The 20,120-nt window shown below is 39.1% G+C and overlaps 2 protein-coding genes across 2 annotated transcripts in view; both read left to right on the forward strand.

The window, feature by feature from the left end:
* LOC139947264 (probable ATP-dependent RNA helicase DDX10) overlaps window positions 1-13,516 on the forward strand; it is a 37,863-nt gene extending 24,347 nt beyond the window's left edge. Inside the window, exons 5-16 of the mRNA XM_071945154.1 lie at window positions 624-738; window positions 1,689-1,785; window positions 2,810-2,914; window positions 3,655-3,817; window positions 4,801-4,987; window positions 5,424-5,600; window positions 6,902-7,050; window positions 7,407-7,894; window positions 8,722-8,868; window positions 9,640-9,783; window positions 11,016-11,087; window positions 11,182-13,516. Coding sequence (XP_071801255.1) covers window positions 624-738; window positions 1,689-1,785; window positions 2,810-2,914; window positions 3,655-3,817; window positions 4,801-4,987; window positions 5,424-5,600; window positions 6,902-7,050; window positions 7,407-7,894; window positions 8,722-8,868; window positions 9,640-9,783; window positions 11,016-11,087; window positions 11,182-11,556 — 2,219 coding nt within the window. The 3' untranslated portion in view covers window positions 11,557-13,516. The remainder of the gene's footprint in view (window positions 1-623; window positions 739-1,688; window positions 1,786-2,809; window positions 2,915-3,654; window positions 3,818-4,800; window positions 4,988-5,423; window positions 5,601-6,901; window positions 7,051-7,406; window positions 7,895-8,721; window positions 8,869-9,639; window positions 9,784-11,015; window positions 11,088-11,181) is intronic.
* A 765-nt stretch (window positions 13,517-14,281) lies between these two features.
* Window positions 14,282-20,090, forward strand: LOC139947531 (zinc metalloproteinase nas-30-like). Its single transcript, XM_071945471.1, has 7 exons — window positions 14,282-15,266; window positions 16,636-16,698; window positions 17,179-17,400; window positions 18,157-18,277; window positions 18,514-18,634; window positions 19,021-19,330; window positions 19,581-20,090. Exons 1-7 carry the CDS (start codon window positions 14,981-14,983, stop codon window positions 19,856-19,858), a joined length of 1,401 nt encoding a protein of 466 aa, XP_071801572.1. The 5' UTR covers window positions 14,282-14,980; the 3' UTR covers window positions 19,859-20,090.
* Window positions 20,091-20,120: the final 30 nt, after the last annotated feature.

Below are 20,120 nucleotides of genomic sequence, written 5' to 3' on the forward strand. Positions count from 1 at the left end.
AGTTGGTAGAGTGCCAGCACGTTAATCTGAAGGTTACGGTCCCAATCTAGCAAATTTTTCTATGTTCAACCTCAACTTATTTTAAAAATTTACCCAGTCAGCTTCCCTTATTACTTCACACCAAGTAAATTGAAAAGAAAAATGTTCTCAACCTAACCTTTCTCAATGTTTCTACATGAATTAAATTGTATTCGTTTGACCCTAATGCCCTTAACAAAGGAATTGTATAAATTTGTGGTGAGCTTTGTGAATGTTTTAAGGGAGATCTTTACCATATCTTGCTTCTCTGTCTCTTGGAGTACAGGCTTCATAAGGTTTGATATTGTCTGCTTAAGGATGCATAAATGAACATTAGGAACAATCTTATTAACAAATTCCTAAATTACTTTGCGTTGCTCTGTGGATGTATTGAACAGAAAGAACTGTTACCCCCATGGCTTTATGACAGGTTTGAAGTCTACTCAGAATGCAGGTTTCTTTGACTGAGGATGATCAACAGCGCCCTCTGTAGTTTGCTTTGAAACTATAGTACACTCATGGGCTGCATAAGCTGTGATGAACTCCCCTTGTACACAAAGTTTGATTTGATGACTTTTTTGAAAACTGTTTTTCTCCATTTCCAGTTCTGGATGAGGCTGATCGCATCTTAGATCTTGGTTTTGAGAAGACCATGAATGCCATCTTGGACAATCTGCCAACGGAGAGACAAACCATGCTGTTCTCTGCCACTCAGACCAAGTAAGAATCATCATGAATCCATTATTTGGCGTGTCGTGGCCGATTGGTCTAGTTTGCCGGACCCAAGCTCTGATGTTAGCGGCAGCAGAGTGTAGGTTTGAATCCCTGTCGTAACACTTATGGCATTGAGCAAGGAGCTAGGAGCTTACCCATATTTGCTATGTAAAAAGTTGGGAAGGTAGTGCATGCTGCTCTACCAGCCAGGCTTCCAGTGGATGATACCTGTGCATACATCCTTATGGACTGTGAAGCGGGTAACCCTGTTTTCCTTGTTTCAGCTCTAGGTGAAGGTGGCAATGTGTCCCATGTGACAGTTGATTTGGGTTGACAGCCCAAATCAGTTTGGTGTAGCCCTCACATTGCAGTGATGGTAGGCGAAATCTCTTTAAAAAAATATATATATAAGAACTCAATGCTATCACTAAAAATTTCAATACGCTTTTCAATATTTAGTTTTAACATATGGACAGTATGGTAGGCTGTGGATCTGGAGAAAAAAGGTTTAATAATTTTGTGTGAATCTTTAAAATGAATGGTTTAGCTGGCTCACAAAGCAAGTACCCCAGATAAAGTCCTGCTACTTCATGGAGGCAACAGATGCAATTGTCTCCATGACCTTAGTCATTCATTGCCTTGGTGCCCCCTCAAATGTTCAAGTAGAAATTTACCAAACAGCTATGCCCTTTACTTATGAACAGTGCTTCGTCCTTAGAAGAACAAAGTGTCAGGGGTTTCTTCCTAACTTCGGCCTGGTCTTGGGCTCCAGCTTGGGCTCCATGATGAATGGAGCAGCGTACATTTTGCACAGTATTCCCAACATCAAATGGAGAGCAAAGCCGGAACCTGAGTTAAGGTTTTGGAAAAACCACAGGCCTTCGTACATCTACTGGCTTTAGTTATTTGATGGAAAATAAAAACAACAATAACAATTAAATGTTTGATTGTCGTAGATCTGTTCGTGACTTGGCCAGGTGTAGCCTGAAGGACCCAAAGTACATCGCTGTTCATCAACATCATGAGTACAGCACACCCACACAGCTAGAACAGGTAACTGTATGCAATTAGTAAGACATCTTGGAGATTCTTTGGAAGGATTATTTGGAAAGATATTGTAAAGCTGTTTGAAATCATTTTAAAGTGATTCTGAGCATCAGGTTGGCTCAGTGGTTTCTTCCCTGCCTTTCACATCAGTGGAACTTGTTTTGAATCTCGCTTCGGACTGAAGCCTTACATGTATGTGGATTGGGTTTTTAATCCCTACCTGATTGCTTTGGTTTTCACTTGTTTTTATCTCCTTCACATCTAAAACTGAGGTTTCTTCAGCGTCTTCTCTTCACAGGTATCTTTAGGCCTAAGGGGTATGGAGCAAGGCAATTTTGAGGGTTCCTTTGATCCATTCATATTTATGATAATATTAATAGCAGTAATGCTTCCTCTGGCTTTACCAAACAAGTTTAATGCACTGTGTTTTTTGAGTCCTTGGGAGGAAATAAATCCATGAATGATTCTGTTGAGAAATGAACCTGAGACATTCCAGATTTTAAGTACCAGATCCAGGGGCCAATTCAATAGAGCTGCTTAAGCAGACAATGTTGCTGACCAGTTCTGTGCTAAGCACAAATAATCAGGATACTAACCAGTCAAGGATTGTGCATGTGACATGGACTTTAAGCTGGTAACCTTTTTTTTCTGGTACGCATAATTTGGTTGGACTCAGCTACTTGTTGTGCTTAAGCAACTCTAAGAATTTGGGCGCATAGCTTGATTGCTAATCTGGATCTTTGTTTTGGCAGTTTCATAATCCAGGGCCCTATTTCATTGAGCTGCCGTAGTACAAAAGTAGCTAAGCAAAACAAAAGTATGCTTATCAGAATAAGGCTACCAGCAAACATACCATGTCACATGTTCAATTTGTGACGGTATCCTGCTATAATTGTTAAGCAATATTTTCTGCTTAAGCAGCTCTATGAAATTAGGCCTATAGGGGATCGTCGATGATGCTAAGATTAATTCAAGGTAATTTTAGCAGTAGATTAATTAATGTACATACTTATCTGGCATGACTTTGCAGAGCTACATAGTTTGTGAACTGGAGCAGAAAATGGACCTTTTGTATTCGTTCATTCGTAACCACACCAAGCACAAGATCCTTGTCTTCATGGCTAGCTGTAAACAGGTAATAATGCACCAGAGACTAAAGACCCATTCACATGAGCACTAGTAACAAAGGTCCTTCGTTAAAAGGTCACTTCGTCCCATTGTGACTATTTAACAAGCTTTCACTTGACTTCTTTAAAACACTAATTCACCAACGTCCCTTGTGTTTTTAGGGGAGGTTGGGAAAGGTCATGATTGTTCATTCATGGACTTTTAAACCTTGGTCCAGGAAAAATAGGCAGGATATCAGTTACATGTTAGTACATTTTCACTTGTTTGTGATCAAAATGACTATAACTTTTTTTGAGATATCGCGACGCAGTTCACCTGGAGCTAAGCTGACTAGGGTGGAGATTTTTTGAGCAAGCGCCATGAGCGCCTGCATTGGCGGATACCGGCGCTATACAAGACTTTGATTATTATTATTACTTGGCTTCTATTTTTAGCTTTAGTGCAGAGTGCTTGTGCATGAGTGTACAAAACATTATGTATGTTTACGCATACACCGATGAATGAAAGCACTTTTGACTTGTATGCTTACACGAGTCTTGTGGGGAAAAAATCCACATCCATACTACTTGGGTGTACTATTAGGACTCGGGTGAGATTCCAACCATTGACCCCCACCATATACGTTTTTAAAATATTTTTTTGTCGTGCAAACCGAGGAAATGATTTTCATGCTGGCATGATGAATAAATAACTAAATTGAATTGAATTGAATTATAGTTGAACATTTTTGGCTGATTTTCTCTGAAGGTGAAATACACATTTGAAGTATTCTGTGCTCTTCACCCTGGCGTCACTGTAATGGCTTTGTATGGAACATTACATCAGCTGAGGAGGGTAGCTATTTACAATGAGTTCTGTAATCTACAACATGCTGTACTCTTTGCTACAGATATAGCTGCAAGGGGACTAGGTGAGAACACTGAGATAATCTGTTATTCTGAATTCAAATTGTCTGACACAAACTATGGCGTGTCATTGCCGAGCGGTTAAGAGCTTCGAACTCAAGCTCTAGTGTTTCTGATCAGCAAAGGTTGGGTTTGAGACCCAGTCGTGACCTCCTTGTGTCCTTAAGCGAGACACTTAGCAATTATTGTTCTTCCTTCGGATGGGAAGTAAAGCCAAAGGTCACATGTGTTGTCATTGAAACTATTAATTCCGCGAAAGACCCCAGTACACACAAATGGCTAAGACAAGGGGTTCGCCCCGGTGGGTATGGCATTGCGTTCTTCAATCAAATGGAAGAAGAAAGAAGGTCTCTGATGTTTACTGAATAACGTGTGATGGTCGCTAGTTCATATTTATTGATGCAAATAAATATGAACTGATGCAAACAGAGTTTGCAACCTACTGTCTTTGCTAGATCAACTTGTCTTCGTGTACGTAGCCATAGCAGCCAATGGCCTTAGTTAAAGTAAGAGGCCCTCAAGTTTGACAGTGTCTCATGTTTACTATTTGTGTTTTACCCATCACCAATCTGTGTTAAGCACTGTTCACTCAGTCCTTTCTTGGGGGGGGGGGGGAACAGGCATATTACTCAGGTGGGATTTGAAACCTTGACCTTAGCCATTCTAGAGCAGATGTCATACCACCGGGGCCCAATTTCATGGCTCTGCTTACCCTAGGCAAAGAATCAGTGCTTAACCGTAGCAATTAATTCTGCACTTACGTCAAGCGTGTTTCATGGGTTTGCAGAGAATTTTGGCATGTGTGTGACGTACTCCGTTACTAGGCATTCTACATTTACAAGGCTTGCGCAGAAATTCAGTGCTTGCCGTGCAAGTGGAGAATGGTGATTGTAAGTGCAGAATTCAAAGGTTAGCAGAGCCATGAAACAGAGCCAAGACTTTGTCCCATGTTTCTTTATTTATCCCAAATCAATTGATTTTGACCTAGATTTCCCATCGGTGAATTGGGTTGTGCAAGTAGACTGCCCTGAGGATGCCAGTACATACATCCATCGAGTCGGTCGGACGGCAAGATATGAACAAGGAGGAGAGTCTCTATTGATCCTTCTACCTTCAGAGGAAGAAGAGATGAGCAAACAGCTCGCAGAAAGAAAAATACCCATTCAGAAAATCAAGTAAGTTATTCACTGTATGATCTGTCTGTGGTGTTGTCTGTAATACTGTTCTTTCTGATTCAACCAGCTTCTTAAGTACGACATTTGTAGAACTAACTTTTTAATTGGTTATTTGACAATTGGCCATTTGAGAGTTAGATTTTAGTAAAGTGAGGTACAATGACTTGCTTTGTCACAAGTGGCCACTTAAATTTGCATTCAGAAAATCAAGAAAGTTGTTTACATAACAAGATACATGTGCTTTAATGTGGCATAATTAATATGAAGTAATAATCCACAAGGGAAACTTGTGGCAGACCAATGGCAGACAGTTAAAGCATTTGACATCAGTGACATCACAAATACAAAAAAAAGATTTGAAATCTTCTGCCATGAATTGCCTTGTACTTTGACATCCTGTTCTTACCATTATTGTACCATCTCTTGAACTCTATAGTGTGAATCCAAATCGTAAGCTGAGCATACAGGGAAAGCTACAGTCTCAGTGTGCAGAAAGCAATGATCTCAAACAATCCGCCCAACGTTGCTTCATTAACTACATCAAATCAGTCTACCTCATGAAGAACAAGAAAGTGTTTGATGTCTCCAAACTTCCACTGGAGAAGTATTCATTGTAAGTACACCATCTCGGGGGGTCATGTTGGTGTAGTGGTGTCTTGCCTCGCCTTCCACCTCTGGGACCCTGGTTCATATCCCACCAGGGGCACTATGTGGAGTGGGTTTTCAGTCGGTACTATACTGCGCAGGTTTTCTCTGGAATAATTCTCTGAGGTTTTCCTCCCACATCTAAAACTGAAATTTCTTCATCATCCTCGCTTCTCTTTTGGCTCTATTTTGGAACTTAGGGGTTATTTTTGATTCATCGATGACACTTCAGCCACACATCAACAACATTGTTCGTTTATCATCATATCACATCAGGAATATAGGTAAGATTCGCAAGTACTTGGACAAAAGTGCCACTGAAAAGGTCATTCACGCATTTGTTACTTCTCGTCTTGACAACGGCAATGCTCTTCTCTACAGTCTTCCTAACAACCAGATTTCCCGACTTCAACGGCTCCAAAATACTGCTGCTCGCATTGTGACACTGTCTAGAAAATCCTGTTCTATCACCCCCATTCTAAAACAACTACACTGGCTCCCTATCTCTCAACGAATCATCTTCAAGCTGATGCTCATTGTCCACAAAGCTCTAAATGGCAAGGCTCCCCACTATATTTCTGAACTGCTTCAAGTTTACACTCCTTCAAGGAATCTTCGATCAAGTTCCATGCTTCTCCTCATTGAACCCAAGTCTCGACACTCATGGGGTGACAGGTCTTTTTCTGTAGCCGCGCCACGCATCTGGAACTCTCTACCACTTAATCTTCGATCTTGTCTTTGTACCGCAAAATTCAAGTCTCTTCTCAAAACTTATCTTATGTCACAGGTTTTCAATGACTAATTTTGTTGTGTCTGTTTTTCTTTGTGTTGTGTTTTTGTTTTGTTTTGTTTTGGTTTACTGCGCCTTGAACACCCAGCAGGGTGGATATGTGCGCATTACAAGTCTTATTATTATTATTATTATTATTATTTATTTGTTGTTTAAGTAGCTTTGTGAAATTGTGCATCCAATACTTGTATTTCTGTGATGTATTTGCCTCACCTGGAAGAGAATTAGAGCACATTGATAGTGTGAGTGGGGGGTGTTTGAAATTTGAAGTGACTAGTATACTTGCGGTGCAATTATGTCTAAATCTCTTTTTTTGAGGAGGGCTGGCAAGTTAACTAGTTTTAGTTACTTCTTAAGTGTGAGTTATTGTACCACCGGTATGCTACAGGTTATTCTAGAAGCCTTCATAACCTTTAAGACAGCATACATAGTGCTTTCCATAGACTTTCTCCTAATCAGTGAAGTATGTTTTCTTACAGTTCCTTGGGTCTTGCCATCCCACCGAGAGTACGCTTTCTCCAGCGAGCTGCCAAGAGGAAAGAAGAACAAGGCATGCAGAAACAGAAAAAGAAGGATCTTCGTGAGCTAGAAGATGGGCACATCCCTTTGGAATCGTCTGCAAAAACAGGTAAGAAATATTATATTGGGTATTTGTTTCGTTCAATGTATTGAGTTTGATGTTAATTTCTATTAAGGCTGGTGGTTCTCTCATTTAAGGGAACAAATGGCCTAGATTAATGGTTGGCATTAGTATTTTCCAATACACACTCATAGCCTGAACTTAATATTGATCCTATGCAGTTGTTATATAGCGCTTTATCACACCCAATTGAGTCTCAAAGCACTATTCACACATAATGCCAGCAATCTTGTTCATTAATTGTTGATGACATTTAACCATGGTGCGTCTTATAGCACCTGAGCTTTTAGAGCTGAGATTAGGTATCACTTCTTGATAATAATGAGCTCCTTGTACTTTATCAGTTCTGAAGCAGCGAAGGAGAGGTTTAGACCTGGCAATGGAAGAGGAGCTGGAGGACGCTGGAGATGACGCTCTTGACAGCATTGTTGCAAAACTCAAGTCAACCGTACCTCAGAGAATGAAGGGCGGAGCTAATCTTACTGTGATGTCAAGAAAAGAGGAGGAAGAAGGAGATATGGACGCAATCGTGGCAAAGCTCAAGTCAACTGCTTCTCAAAGAATGAAGGGTGGGGCTAAAAGAGATGAGACGGAGAAGCAAAGACTGCTAGATGAGGAGGAGGATGAGGAGTCAACAACCATCTCAAAATCAAGGACTTCTAAACAATCTCAAAGTGAAGAAGAAGAATCCAGTTCTGATGAGGATTCTGAGGATGTTTCTCAGGAGAATGAGAACCTTGCAGGTTTCCAAGAAGAGGAGGATCAAGATGAGGAAGAGAACTTCCTTGTAGTCAAGAAGAAAGATGTGTTTGGCATTAAACTGGAGAAACCGGTATGTACTTTATATTCATTTCTTTTGAAGGAAGTGTGCTGTACTACCTTGTCTATAGACCGTATTGAATATGACATCACCGTTCAAATATCTGCCCTACAACATGGCGTCTGTGCGTGTTTGTGTGCATGTGCCGTAGAAATCAAACCGGGAATGCTGCGTGATGCGTGCTTCATTGATGTACGCGTTTAGACGCACAAACGGTTTACCCTACAATATGCCGACTTTCATAGCAAAAAAGGGGTTATTCAGTATGGTCTATATGGCATGTAAAAGTTTGTAATTGATAACTAATAAATCAGATTAAAATATACCTGGCTGTTACTATCTGCTTGATATTCTTTTTAGTTGATTTGAAGTAATGCTCTTCATGAACGCCCAGGCCTTGTTCATGCTATGACATCACTGGTGGAAGAAGAAGCATTACCAAAGTGTTTGAATTTGATTGTATGGAAGAACAGGCATTTCTTAATTTTTCTTGTTCCCCATGTAATACTTCATGAGCAATTTTGTATTTGTTTATTTTTTCGAGGGGGAGGGGTACTCCCTGAGTGCATTGTTTATTAAAAATGAACGTTGACATAGCATCATGGTCAAGGCAGTATAGCATACATCCTTTAAGATCAAATTGACAGGTTGTACAGATCCTTAGCTAGTCAAATTTTTGTTTATTACCCAGTCATTTTCCCTTGAAAGATTTAAAAGCCACTGTTTACTAAAACAATCCTCTTGTTTGATTCTGCTGGTATATTCAAAACATAAAGCAGAAAATACAATCTTTTATAACAATAAAATATTGATAATTATTTCCACTATTTACTGGACAGAAACAACGAGATCCTGCAGACGAAACTATAGAGGAAGCTAAGAAACAAGCCAAACCCAAAAAGCTGAGTAAAGTAGCCGAGGCAAAGAAATTACATCGGATGAAAATAGCTGTCAACACCAAGAAAGTGTTTGATGAGGAAGGAGAGGTAATGAATCATTCATTTATTCATAATTTATGCAAATTTGTACACTTGACTAGAAGAGTTTTGTTACACTATTCACATTAATATAATTTCTTGTAATGAAATTATCACAAATAAATTAAATGTTACATGTTTTTTTATCAATATATTTCACTAGATAATGTTGTGGCCTACATTCATTAAGTGGTTCTTCTTAAAATAGTTTTGCTATTAAGATGAACCTAATCTTTGTTTTTGTAAGCAGCAAATGTTGTGGCCAGGCGTTCTAGTTCACCAGATCCAAGCTCTGCTCTTGTCAGCAACAGATAGTGGGTTTGAATTCCAGTCGTGACACTTGTGCCTTTGAGCAAGGCACTTAACAATAATTGCTTCGTAAAAAGTTGGGAAGGTAGTGCATTCTGCTCTACCAGCGGGGAACCTAGTGGATGATAGCCATGCCTACATCCTTAGGGACTGTGAAGGGGTTAACCCTGTTTAGGCTTCAGGATTTAGAGGATTTCTCATATAGAAGAAAGCAAGAAACGATACATGTTAAAGGACACACAAGAGAGGCACATATTGGCGACCCTAAACGGGAAGAAGTTTCAAATACAGTCATTGAACATCACTCTTGAAGGGGCACAGAAATGCTCTCCTGGTAAGGGCCACTTCTATGAAGAAGATAAGTTTTATATTGGAACTTGCAAAGGGCACCTCAGCAAAAGCATTTCTTTTTCTTTGGATGTTAAATTTTTCCTTCCGATGTACTTGATGAATGAATCATTCTGTCTATAGATAACCAAGCAGTGGCCGCCACTCCCTAACACTGGCGACTCAACAGAGGGCGGTATTGATATTGAGAAAGCCAAGGAATGGATGCGCGAGGAGGACCAGCTTGATAAGCAAGTGTACCGAGAACGCATCAGGGCTAAGCATAAGGTGAGATATGGGCTAAGCATAAGGGGAGATATGTGTGAAACATGGGTGAAATATGGGCTAAGCATAAGGTGAGATATGGGCTAAGCATAAGGGGAGATATAGGTGAGATATGGGTGACATATGGGCTAAGCATAAGGTTAGATATGGGCCAAGCATAAGGTGAGGTATGGGCTAAGCATAAGGGGAGATATAGGTGAGATATGGGTGACATATGGGCTAAGCATAAGGTTAGATATGGGCCAAGCATAAGGTGAGGTATGGGCTAAGCATAAGGGGAGATATGGGTGAAATATGGGCTAAACATATGGTGAGATATGGGCTAAGCATAAGGTGAGATATGGGCTAAGCATAAGGGGAGATATGGGCTAAGCATAAGGGGAGATATGGGCTAAGCATAAGGGGAGATATGGGCTAAGCATAAGGTGAGGTATGGGCTAAGCATAAGGGGAGATATGGGTGAAATATGGGCTAAACATATGGTGAGATATGGGCTAAGCATAAGGTGAGATATGGGCTAAGCATACGGGGAGATATGGGCTAAGCATAAGGGGAGATATGGGCTAAGCATAAGGGGAGATATGGGCTAAGCATAAGGGGAGATATGGGCTAAGCATAAGGGGAGATATGGGCTAAGCATAAGGGGAGATATGGGCTAAGCATAAGGTGAGATATGGGTGAGATATGGGTGGGTAAACAGCAAGAAGGTGATAAGAGACCTAGTCCGTATTGACCCAATGCACTTAAGAAATCTTAGTAGAACCATTTTGCGAGTTTGTTTCCACATTGGCCACTTTGGAATGCCTTTGTTGTTCAATCTCTGCATGGCACTTCACCGATCTACCTTACGACATCGCCTCAAGCAAGAACTCAATGTTTTACAGCATGAACCCGTTACTCTAGCTATGCTATCGATCAGTTGGCTTAACAAACACATTCTGCAACGATGGTCTTGGTATTCCAATTGGTAACTCCAAATCATCAAATAAGCTAGCACCATCACAAATTTCAAGACTCTTTTCAAAACATTCCTGTTCAAGTCATCATAGTTTTGCTCTTTAATCTATTTTCTTTTGAGCGCCCAAAGACTTTTTTCCCAAAGGTGTACAGTGCTATAAAAATACAACCTAGAAAGTTCTGCAGTAAAACCATGTAAAAGAAAACTCTCTAATGATCTGTGGTAGAGCCAGTGGTGTAACAATTCTTATCATTATTCATTTATTGTTCTTGTTCAGGCGGAAAGACTGAAAGCCAAAGAAGAAAAAAGAAAATTTTCCAGACCCAGAAAGCAAGCAGACTCGGATGATGTAAGTATTGTTTCAATTTGTAATATGCAGCCAGAAAGGCCTACTTTTCTTTAATGACTGTAAACAACCGACCAACTTTTCACATTTTTACCAGAATGAGGACGCAGGTGCCACTCTTGACCTTGGCAATGACTTTGAGGCCTTTGACCCCGACACACTACCTGACCCTGATAAATATGCAAATGAGGAGACCGACACAGACGAGGACGAAGAAGAAGATGTTAAGAAACCAGTGAGGAAACTTAAGAAGAAGAAGACAAAGAAGGAAGAAACCACACCAGAGACCGCATCAGCGAAGAGGAAAGCAAAGCCTGAAAAAGAGGGGAAAAACAGCAGCAAAAAGAAAAGGAAGACGCAGAAAGGGAAGGAAGATGCTGGTATGAATGACAAGGAGGAGTTTGATACTGGATTGACGTTGCAGGATGATGAAGCCCTGGCCATGCATATATTAGCAAGTAGTCAATTCTAGGAATAGAGTAACACTTTGGCTGTATTCAAAATGTACTGGCTGCAGCTGTAGATTGACAATTCACTTAGGACAGTCCAACATCAGAAACCATAATCAGATATGAGAAATTTAGTTTTGGGAAATTAGGTTTGGGAAAAAGTCAGTTATTTTCTTCAGATATAAAGATATCATGGCCTTAAATCAACATGTCTAACACCATGGATACTGTTCCCAGAAGGTCCTTGAAGTCAACAGCTCCAGGGATTTACCAAAAGATGGAAATGCCATCATTTCAATACCTCCTAAAATTTAAATCCTAGTTTCAGACCGTTTTGTCAACAATGGGTCTCAACCCTACATGAGGGACAGTTCAGCATTCATCAAGTCAAGCACCATGTGGAAGCTCGAGCCAAGCATTGGATATCTGCATTTGGTCAATCTTTGATCTGATATTTGTGCACAACTAGATCATATTATTGTCTTGTTTTACAGGCTAGGTTTATCATTTCTTACAAAGTAAATGCAATTTGACCTGGAGTTCTTCAAGCTCACTTGGTTTCTCAATCAGTTCGAAGGAATAAGTTCCTTAAAAAAATACAAATTGCTAAAATGTTTACTCTACGAGGCAAGATCATACATTCAGTTTAGCATCGCTACAGGCATGCTCTTCTTACTCAAGTCTGATTTCCAACATTTAGGCCCTCAGACTAATCAGCAACATTGTTATTAAATAGCCTCAAGATTCTAAGAAAGCCAGTATCATGTGTACAAGTAGGTCAGCCCTAGTACTCAAAGCCTGATTGAAGAAATTAGCAGAGTGGAAAAGGCTCTTCAAAGACCTGAAGAATTTTATTCTCTGAACTTATCCAAGGCGAAATCCTTGAAACTATTTACAGAATTATGTTTACAGCAAAAGTTTTAGTTTCCTTTTAAATTGCCTGTCCTTGAATGTACTGGTTATAAATTGCAGTGGTATCATTGCATTTGCAAATAATATGAAGCCGTAAAATAACTCCATGTGACCCTGCAAAGACATTCCTTTAGCTTTGTTAAAGGTTTATCCATAAACCACTCCGACGCAATTGAAACCTACCTACTACATGGCAGGATATAGGAAGATGATTTTTATCTTGACACAAACATGTGGGCCCAATTTTATTGAGCTGCTTAAGCACAAAAAAGAAAATACCCACACAAAAATCGTGCTCACCAAAATAAGGTTACTTGCCAAAATTCATTGTTACATGTGTATCATCTGTGACTGGTTTCCAGAATTCCTGGTTTAGCTAGCTAAGCAGAAAATGTTGAGTAATAATATTTTGTGCTTGTAAAATGCAACTGAGCTCTATCAAATTAGGCTGGTTGCTGATATTTATGTAAACTCTCTTTGAACAAGTTACTGCAATTAAACCCCCAAAACTTTGAACAAGTTTACTTCAAATGTGTTTGTAGTTCTTGATTGGTTTCCTGTTTTGTTTTACAGAAACAACCTCATCCAAACCCAACCCTTCCTAACTCAGCCACCAACCCAACCATTTCCCAACTTGCCGTCCAAAAAATCTAACCTGTCTCTGTTACCATAGAGCAATGAACTGTTCCTTGCTTTATGCTGATACCATTCTGTAAATAATCCTTAGTTTGTTTTCCAACACAGTTGCATTGACGTCAGATGACGTCATATGGCTTCTCACAAACAGGGCCAAACCAAAAAGCAATCCTTCTGATCACACACCCCCCCCCCCAAGTCTTGGCACTGCATCCAGTAAATTTGTCATCTCTAATTGTAAGGCTTGACCCTGAGGCCTACGCTGGGGGCATTTCATAAATTAATGGATGGTTAGCTTCAATTGACCATGAACATAATGGAAATAACACTTAAGTACATGGACATTTTGTATGGTTCTTAATAACCTATGGACACGTAGGATGTTCAAGGATGTACTAAACCGCACAGTAGTGAAATTTATTCATCTATATCAAGTCCTTGCTTCGATGATAAATTCAAGAAGGTTTTTAACCAAATGAAATGATCATAAATTACAGGAAGGGTATGTGTTTACTATTCACTAAAACAAGTGTGGGTCGGTTTGATCATGGAGGTAGAAATCCATGGTTTCATACCAACAAGTTTGGACAATGTTTTGTGAAGCTTGGTTATTGTTCTGGAAAATGGACAATATTCTTCTTAACCTTACTTTGTAATTGTTTAATGGCCAAATAAAGAATAAGAATAAGAGTATAAATATCAAAGTGAACTGCATTTCTCAAGATGAAAAACCCTAAACTTTTAGGAAATACCACCATCCTGACTACTAAAACTGCTGAAAGATTTATTGAAGATCTGTGTATTTGGGTGAACCAAACTTCCTTGAAGCCTTGTAGTTAATCAATTGTTGAGTGTAGTTTGCATGCGTTTGCCATTTATTGCGAAGGTTTGGCTATATTTTGTTGGTGTATAAATGATAGGTATTTATGTAATCTTCTCTTATGGGATCAACTGGGATTACATGCAACAATGTATCCCATGAATGATGTATATCCAAGCTGATTTTAATTCAAAGCTGTATAGTTCAGTCTTAGCATGGAGCCATCACCAAACAAAACCCAAAAGATATTATAGGACCAGTGGATCAAGACGTGTGTTAAATTGCAAACAATGTATTCTAATTTTAAATATGACCTTCCTTTTGTGCACACCTAAGACCGTCTGTAGGAAACCCCTTTTAAGAAAATGGTTCAACCCAAAATAATGTAAGACAATGCAAACAAATTGACAAATATTCACAACTTTTAAAACAAACATTATTTCAACATTATTTTCAAAAGACAAAGTAATGATAGGGGGGGGGGTTAATTTTTTTTTAACTTGAAGGGAATGATATAGTGGATATACTATTTCAGATAGGTGGTGATGTTTGTACAAACTTGTTGAAAGGATAGCAGTGACAATGGGTGTAAGAACTGAAAGGTCATTGGCTATCTAACTATAAGTGCACTGCTGGGTAGCATTGAATGGTACATAAAGGGAGGGATTGGTGGGTGACATTGGACATTAATACCAACCTTCTCATCCAATCAACTCAAACACATAAAGAGACCACTACATCCGGTTTGTGACTGAGTTTATAAGGTGAACCATCAACCCATTGCAAAGGAAAGAGAACTTGTTCAGTAGAGAGTTCTGCGGGAAAAGTTTAAGGAATACAAAATCTCGATGAAAGTTTGCTTGTGTTTGTTAAAACAGAAAATTATTATCATCGTGCTGGGTTTTCAACGCGTGGTGTCTGACTACGGAATTCACTTCGGCAACGAATTATAGAGAGAAGTCAACTCTTTATCATCAACTGTAATGTTTTAGTCACAAAGCGCAAAAAAAAAAAACGTTGTGGTTATTTGCTTCCCTGGTCCAAGCTTTGGTTTTTACGCAGACGTTGATCTACAAATCATGGAAATAATTTGTTTGTTTTCAAAGCTACTCCCAACTTGTCCATCTTCAAAGTTATCAGTGGCGCTTGTTTTCGTAATAATTACATTCGTATTGGACAAAACAACTGCACGACCGTGTAGCCGGAATGATCACGAACGTGGTAAAAGTCAGAGGAAAGTTTTTGAAGCGAGTGCGACGACTTCTTCAAGGGAGCCGGAAGCGCTTATGGACGGAGGAACCATTGTTGGGAGGATTGGTGAGACTGAACATCCTGGTGACGAAAGACCATGGCAGATAAATCAGGGTGAGTTGGTTTTACATGGTTTTACGTAACAAAGTTTATTTATGATCCGAATTATATAAAAAAAAAATTACACAAAATTAGATCGGGGGAAAAAGCACAAATGAATGGTTGATATAATATGTCCATGAAATAGTAGCCCCCCCCCCATACACAGACACTTTAAAACAAAAAGGGGGCTATCTCGTTAATACGTCACTTGATCCTTGAGCTGATGTAAAAAGGGGAAACATTTTAACACTCTTTCAGGGCTTCAGTCGAGGTTGTTCCATTCTTTGACCGTGTTATCACTCTCACAATGTCCCGTTTTGTTTTAGGCATCGCTGGCTGTTTATCCCACCCCCGCATCTGTAAATTCCTGCGTGGAAAATGTTGTTTTTCGCCCCTGAGCAGAAACCATGCGTAACATGTTTATATCAAAATGAGTTCATGAACTGTTTCTATTACAAGGCGATGCTCGACAAATAAACAGACACTGTTCAGAAATAATAAAGAAACGCGATAAGCTGGCTTTGCTTCAACCTAAACCTGCCCTTGGTACGCACGCATCTTTGATTTCCGAAGATGTTTTTGCAGATGTTCTTGAATGAAATGATTGAGAGAACTAAAGTCACCTCGAATGGAAAGGATATAAAGCACCTTGTTGATAACCTCTAGATCTTGTTCCCCAAGGATCCATTAACTGTTTTCATATCATTTGTATTTGCGCATAATTATAGAGCAGAGTGTTTTTCACTTTTCATGATAAAATATATTTACATTAAATGTTGCCGCTATCCTTTGTTTTTCAAGAATTATTGATTGTTCAGTAGAACATTTATTTCCACATTTGCACATGAAGACATCAGCCTAAAGGCTTGTGATGGATGTGCCCGTTGCAACAAAACAAAACAGGATAACAGCACATGTTGTAGAATAAAGAAATAACTGTTCCGATTATATTGCCCAAACTAAAACTTAATTTACATTACTTAAAATCTATGAAACGTTCAAATAAACGATCGAATCAATGATCAGAATGTGCAGGGTCAAAGATTTCGCCGCGTTTCTGTTAGATATTGTGAAGGAAAAAGTCATCCTGACAGTGGGGTTCCGTGTTAATTTGTTTTCATTTGCGGATCAAAATAAATAGTTTGACCTACCGGTCGAATCTGGCCGAGACGTCAAGGTTTCACAGCTTGAGAAGGGCGAACTTTCTTAAACATCGGATATTGAGAAAATAAGATGTTAGGGTCACTGGCCCTCTATTGCCAACGGAACTTTGCAAAATAAGTGAAAATTTATCAGAGTAATTTTCGATGATCAAAATTGTAATTTGTCAGTGTTGAATTCCTTTCTTTTTTGCGGTATTAATGTTAATGTTTCTTTGTAGGTCTGTGTCCACCGCCGCTAGCTCATTTATGTACTGTTGAAGTACCAGGCCCCTCTGGTGGAAGTAAGTGTAACACCCCCATTTTAAAATGTAATAACTCATGTTTCTGGTATCCAATCACGAAAAAGGGAATCCTCGAGAAAACAAAAGGAAAAAAAGTCTGTAAAATTGTTGAGGAGGATGGCAATTCTATTGTGTAGAAAATGTTTTCCCCCGGCCCATGGTGGTGTAAAGTGGCAGGCAGAACCAACCAAAGTCCTCCTTCGAATCGGGTTGCACAAAAATCAAAATAGCTAAAAAAACTAATTAAATAGAGAAACAGTGTAATTAATTTATTATAATAATGGCATATTTTTTCGATGGATAAAGGCCATCATCGCATTTGGGGTCTTACCATAGACGGAATGCGCTTTACAAAAACGGTTGATATGATCCAGGCCTACACATTTCGTTCCACACAAATTTGTGTTAGATGGTTAGCCTTGGGTTTTTTAATTTGATTGTTGAGACAATACAAACTAATACTTAATTTATTTCCCACAGGCCAGCAAGCCTTCGTGACCCCATTCTTCGAGGGTGATATTGTTCTAGATCCCGGTACACGACGCAGCTTGGGCGTGGCCAGTATGATGCATCGTGCTAAACAACACGGTCGCCATGCCGTGAAGAATGCTCAGCGCTCCCGTAGGGTGAGGGCTGCGGTCAGACCAGTGAACCAGAGGTGGAAGGACGGGGTTATTCCATACACAATTGACTCTGACTTCGGTAAGAAAATAACAGGAAAGAAATAAAATAGTTCAAATTTGCTGTCAAGAAAAAATGTAGACATGAAAGAAGAAAAACACGAAATAAAATTTGAACAAAAATTGATGAATTTCAAACAGGCGCATTTTCTGGTTAAATTATGCTTATTTTAATTTGCATACATTGATCTTTCGGCCAACAATCCAAGCCTAATCATCACCATTCTTACCCAATAACGTTTTGTTTATCTTAATCATAATGAATTGCGTTTTGATAAATGGATGTATTGAATTTTTTTTTTTTTTTATCTGGTGGAAAAATTTTAACATTTGTATTCAAATGTACCCAGCAATGAATGAAAGCTCTATATGTTCCACAAATTGATCATATCTACTTTGGCATATAAACATCTTCAAACTCAAATAATTTAAATGTAATTCATATCTCTGACCATTTTTTTAAAACATTATCAGGACATTTTTTTCCTAAAGTTTGTCATTAGCTAATATACTATAATAGTATTTTTAATCAAATGATTAAAATCATTTGAAGCAATACTTCATTTGAAACTTGACTACGGAAGTTTCACCAACATGTTTACCATATATTGAATTGTTGTATTGAATTGCTATCTTATTACTGTATATTGAATTGCTATTATATTGAATTGCTTTCTTATTGCTATAATATATCAAATTGCTTGCTATATTATTGCTTTGTACTGAATTGCTATCTTATTGCTATATTATATTGACTTGCTATCTTTTTCTTCACCAGCCCCATCTACAGCTAGATTGATCCGAGCTGCTATGAAGCACTGGGAGAGACACACATGCATTCATTTTAGACATCATAGACCTAAGGACAGAGACTACATACGCTTTGCTTACTTCCCTGGGTAAGAATCTCTTCTTCTTTTCCGCGAAATTTGTGACAAACTTTGATTGAAATTAGACGTTTTTACCTCAGTATTCTGGTCAAGCAGTGTAAGTGATTTCTTCTCTAAGTTATTGTGAATGGATGTTCAAATCCTTGTAGCCCATTATGCCCCAATTGAGCAAGAGATAATTTTGTCAGATTTTGGGTAATGCAGTGGTTGTTTTTCTGATCTTCTCTATTTGATTTTTCCCACAGCTGTTGGTCTTTTGTTGGGCGTCAAGGAGGGCAGCAGATTATCTCCATGGGTCCAGGTTGTTCAGTCTTAGGCACCATCATCCATGAAATCGGCCATGCCGTGGGCTTCTGGCATGAACAGGTATAATCAAGAAAGTGACATGCTTTTTATAACCTGATATCCGACCTGATGAAACCCACATAAACTTTTTTCCCTTAGACATTTACCCAAAATGTGTAAATTTCAATCATACTTAAATACCCCACCTGTGGACTTTGGTTTTAAACTGCATTGCATGACCTTATATAAAACCAAGTGTTGACTTGGGTATTATCTGAATTAAAAATCACATAGAACTTGTTGGCAGATTCTGATGGATTTTGGTCACTTTAATAAACACCTGACAGTGAAGTTTTGGTTCGTAACAATGAACTTAGAGTTTGTAAAATTCACAACAGCTATTCCTTTTCAGTCGTAACTGTTTAAAAACTTCATCATTCACAGTTTTTTATTTTTTATTTTAACAGAGCCGTCAGGACAGGGACAAGTACGTCAAGATCATGTACCACAACATTGTTCCTGGCACTGAGGAGAACTTTGGCATAATTGACCCTGTTAATGTAACTAGTCTGGGCTTCCCCTATGACTATGAGAGTATTATGCATTACCCTCCCAATGCCTTCACTGCAACTGGTCTACCTACAATCAAGATTAAGAAGATTGGTCGTAGGCATGGATTCAAGATGGGTCAACAGGAGGGACTGAGTGCGTTGGACATAGCACAGGTCAATGCCATGTATCAATGCAACCAGAGGAAAATGGCTAAAGAATCAGATGGTATGTACAATACTTATTTGTTTCAATGTGTGAAAACGAAAGCTTAACAATTTTCAAAATAAGCTAGTTAAGTTCTTTCCATGAAGTTGGCAACATATTTAAGCAATTCAAAAACATCTTTAAAACATTGAAATGCTTTGGCTCAGGACAGTCGCAACTAAAGTGAATTAACTGAATTGAGTCTTTTTTAACCCAATATGAAAACATTCTCGTTGTATTAAAATACATTTCCTTCCCTCCCCCTTGATAGAGGAGTGTACACCAAGCAAGCGAGGGGATGGACGCGAGTACAGAGGTAACCGGGACTTTACCGTCTCTGGAACAACTTGTCAGAAATGGAATTCGCAATGGCCACATAAGCAGGAATACTGGAAGAGTGAAGCAGAGCGGAACGAGAGACAAGGATTGGGGGATCATAATTACTGCCGTAACCCATCAGGAAAGAGGGAAAGACCGTGGTGTTTTACAACACTCAAGAAAACCAGGTGGGAATACTGCGATGTGAAAACATGTGCTCAAGAGACATGAGATGTAGGGATGAGAAATGATTTGTGTTACCGTTTCAAGTAATATGGCATAACGTCAATGCTTTGAGGTAAATCTTCAAGGTCAGTAACTTGAGTCTGTGCACGGTGTTGAAACTATACGATGAGATGTCAAACTGCAACTATTCTTTTGTGAATACTGCATTGGAAAAGTCTGTATGACAATCCTTCATAATGGTACAGTGACTGTACTTGGAGTAACCGGGTACAATTAAGATGCTATCATCAGGTTGGGATGGGGCACT

This window comes from Asterias amurensis, chromosome 14, assembly GCF_032118995.1.
Source record: "Asterias amurensis chromosome 14, ASM3211899v1".
NCBI classification, from domain to species: Eukaryota; Metazoa; Echinodermata; class Asteroidea; order Forcipulatida; family Asteriidae; genus Asterias; species Asterias amurensis.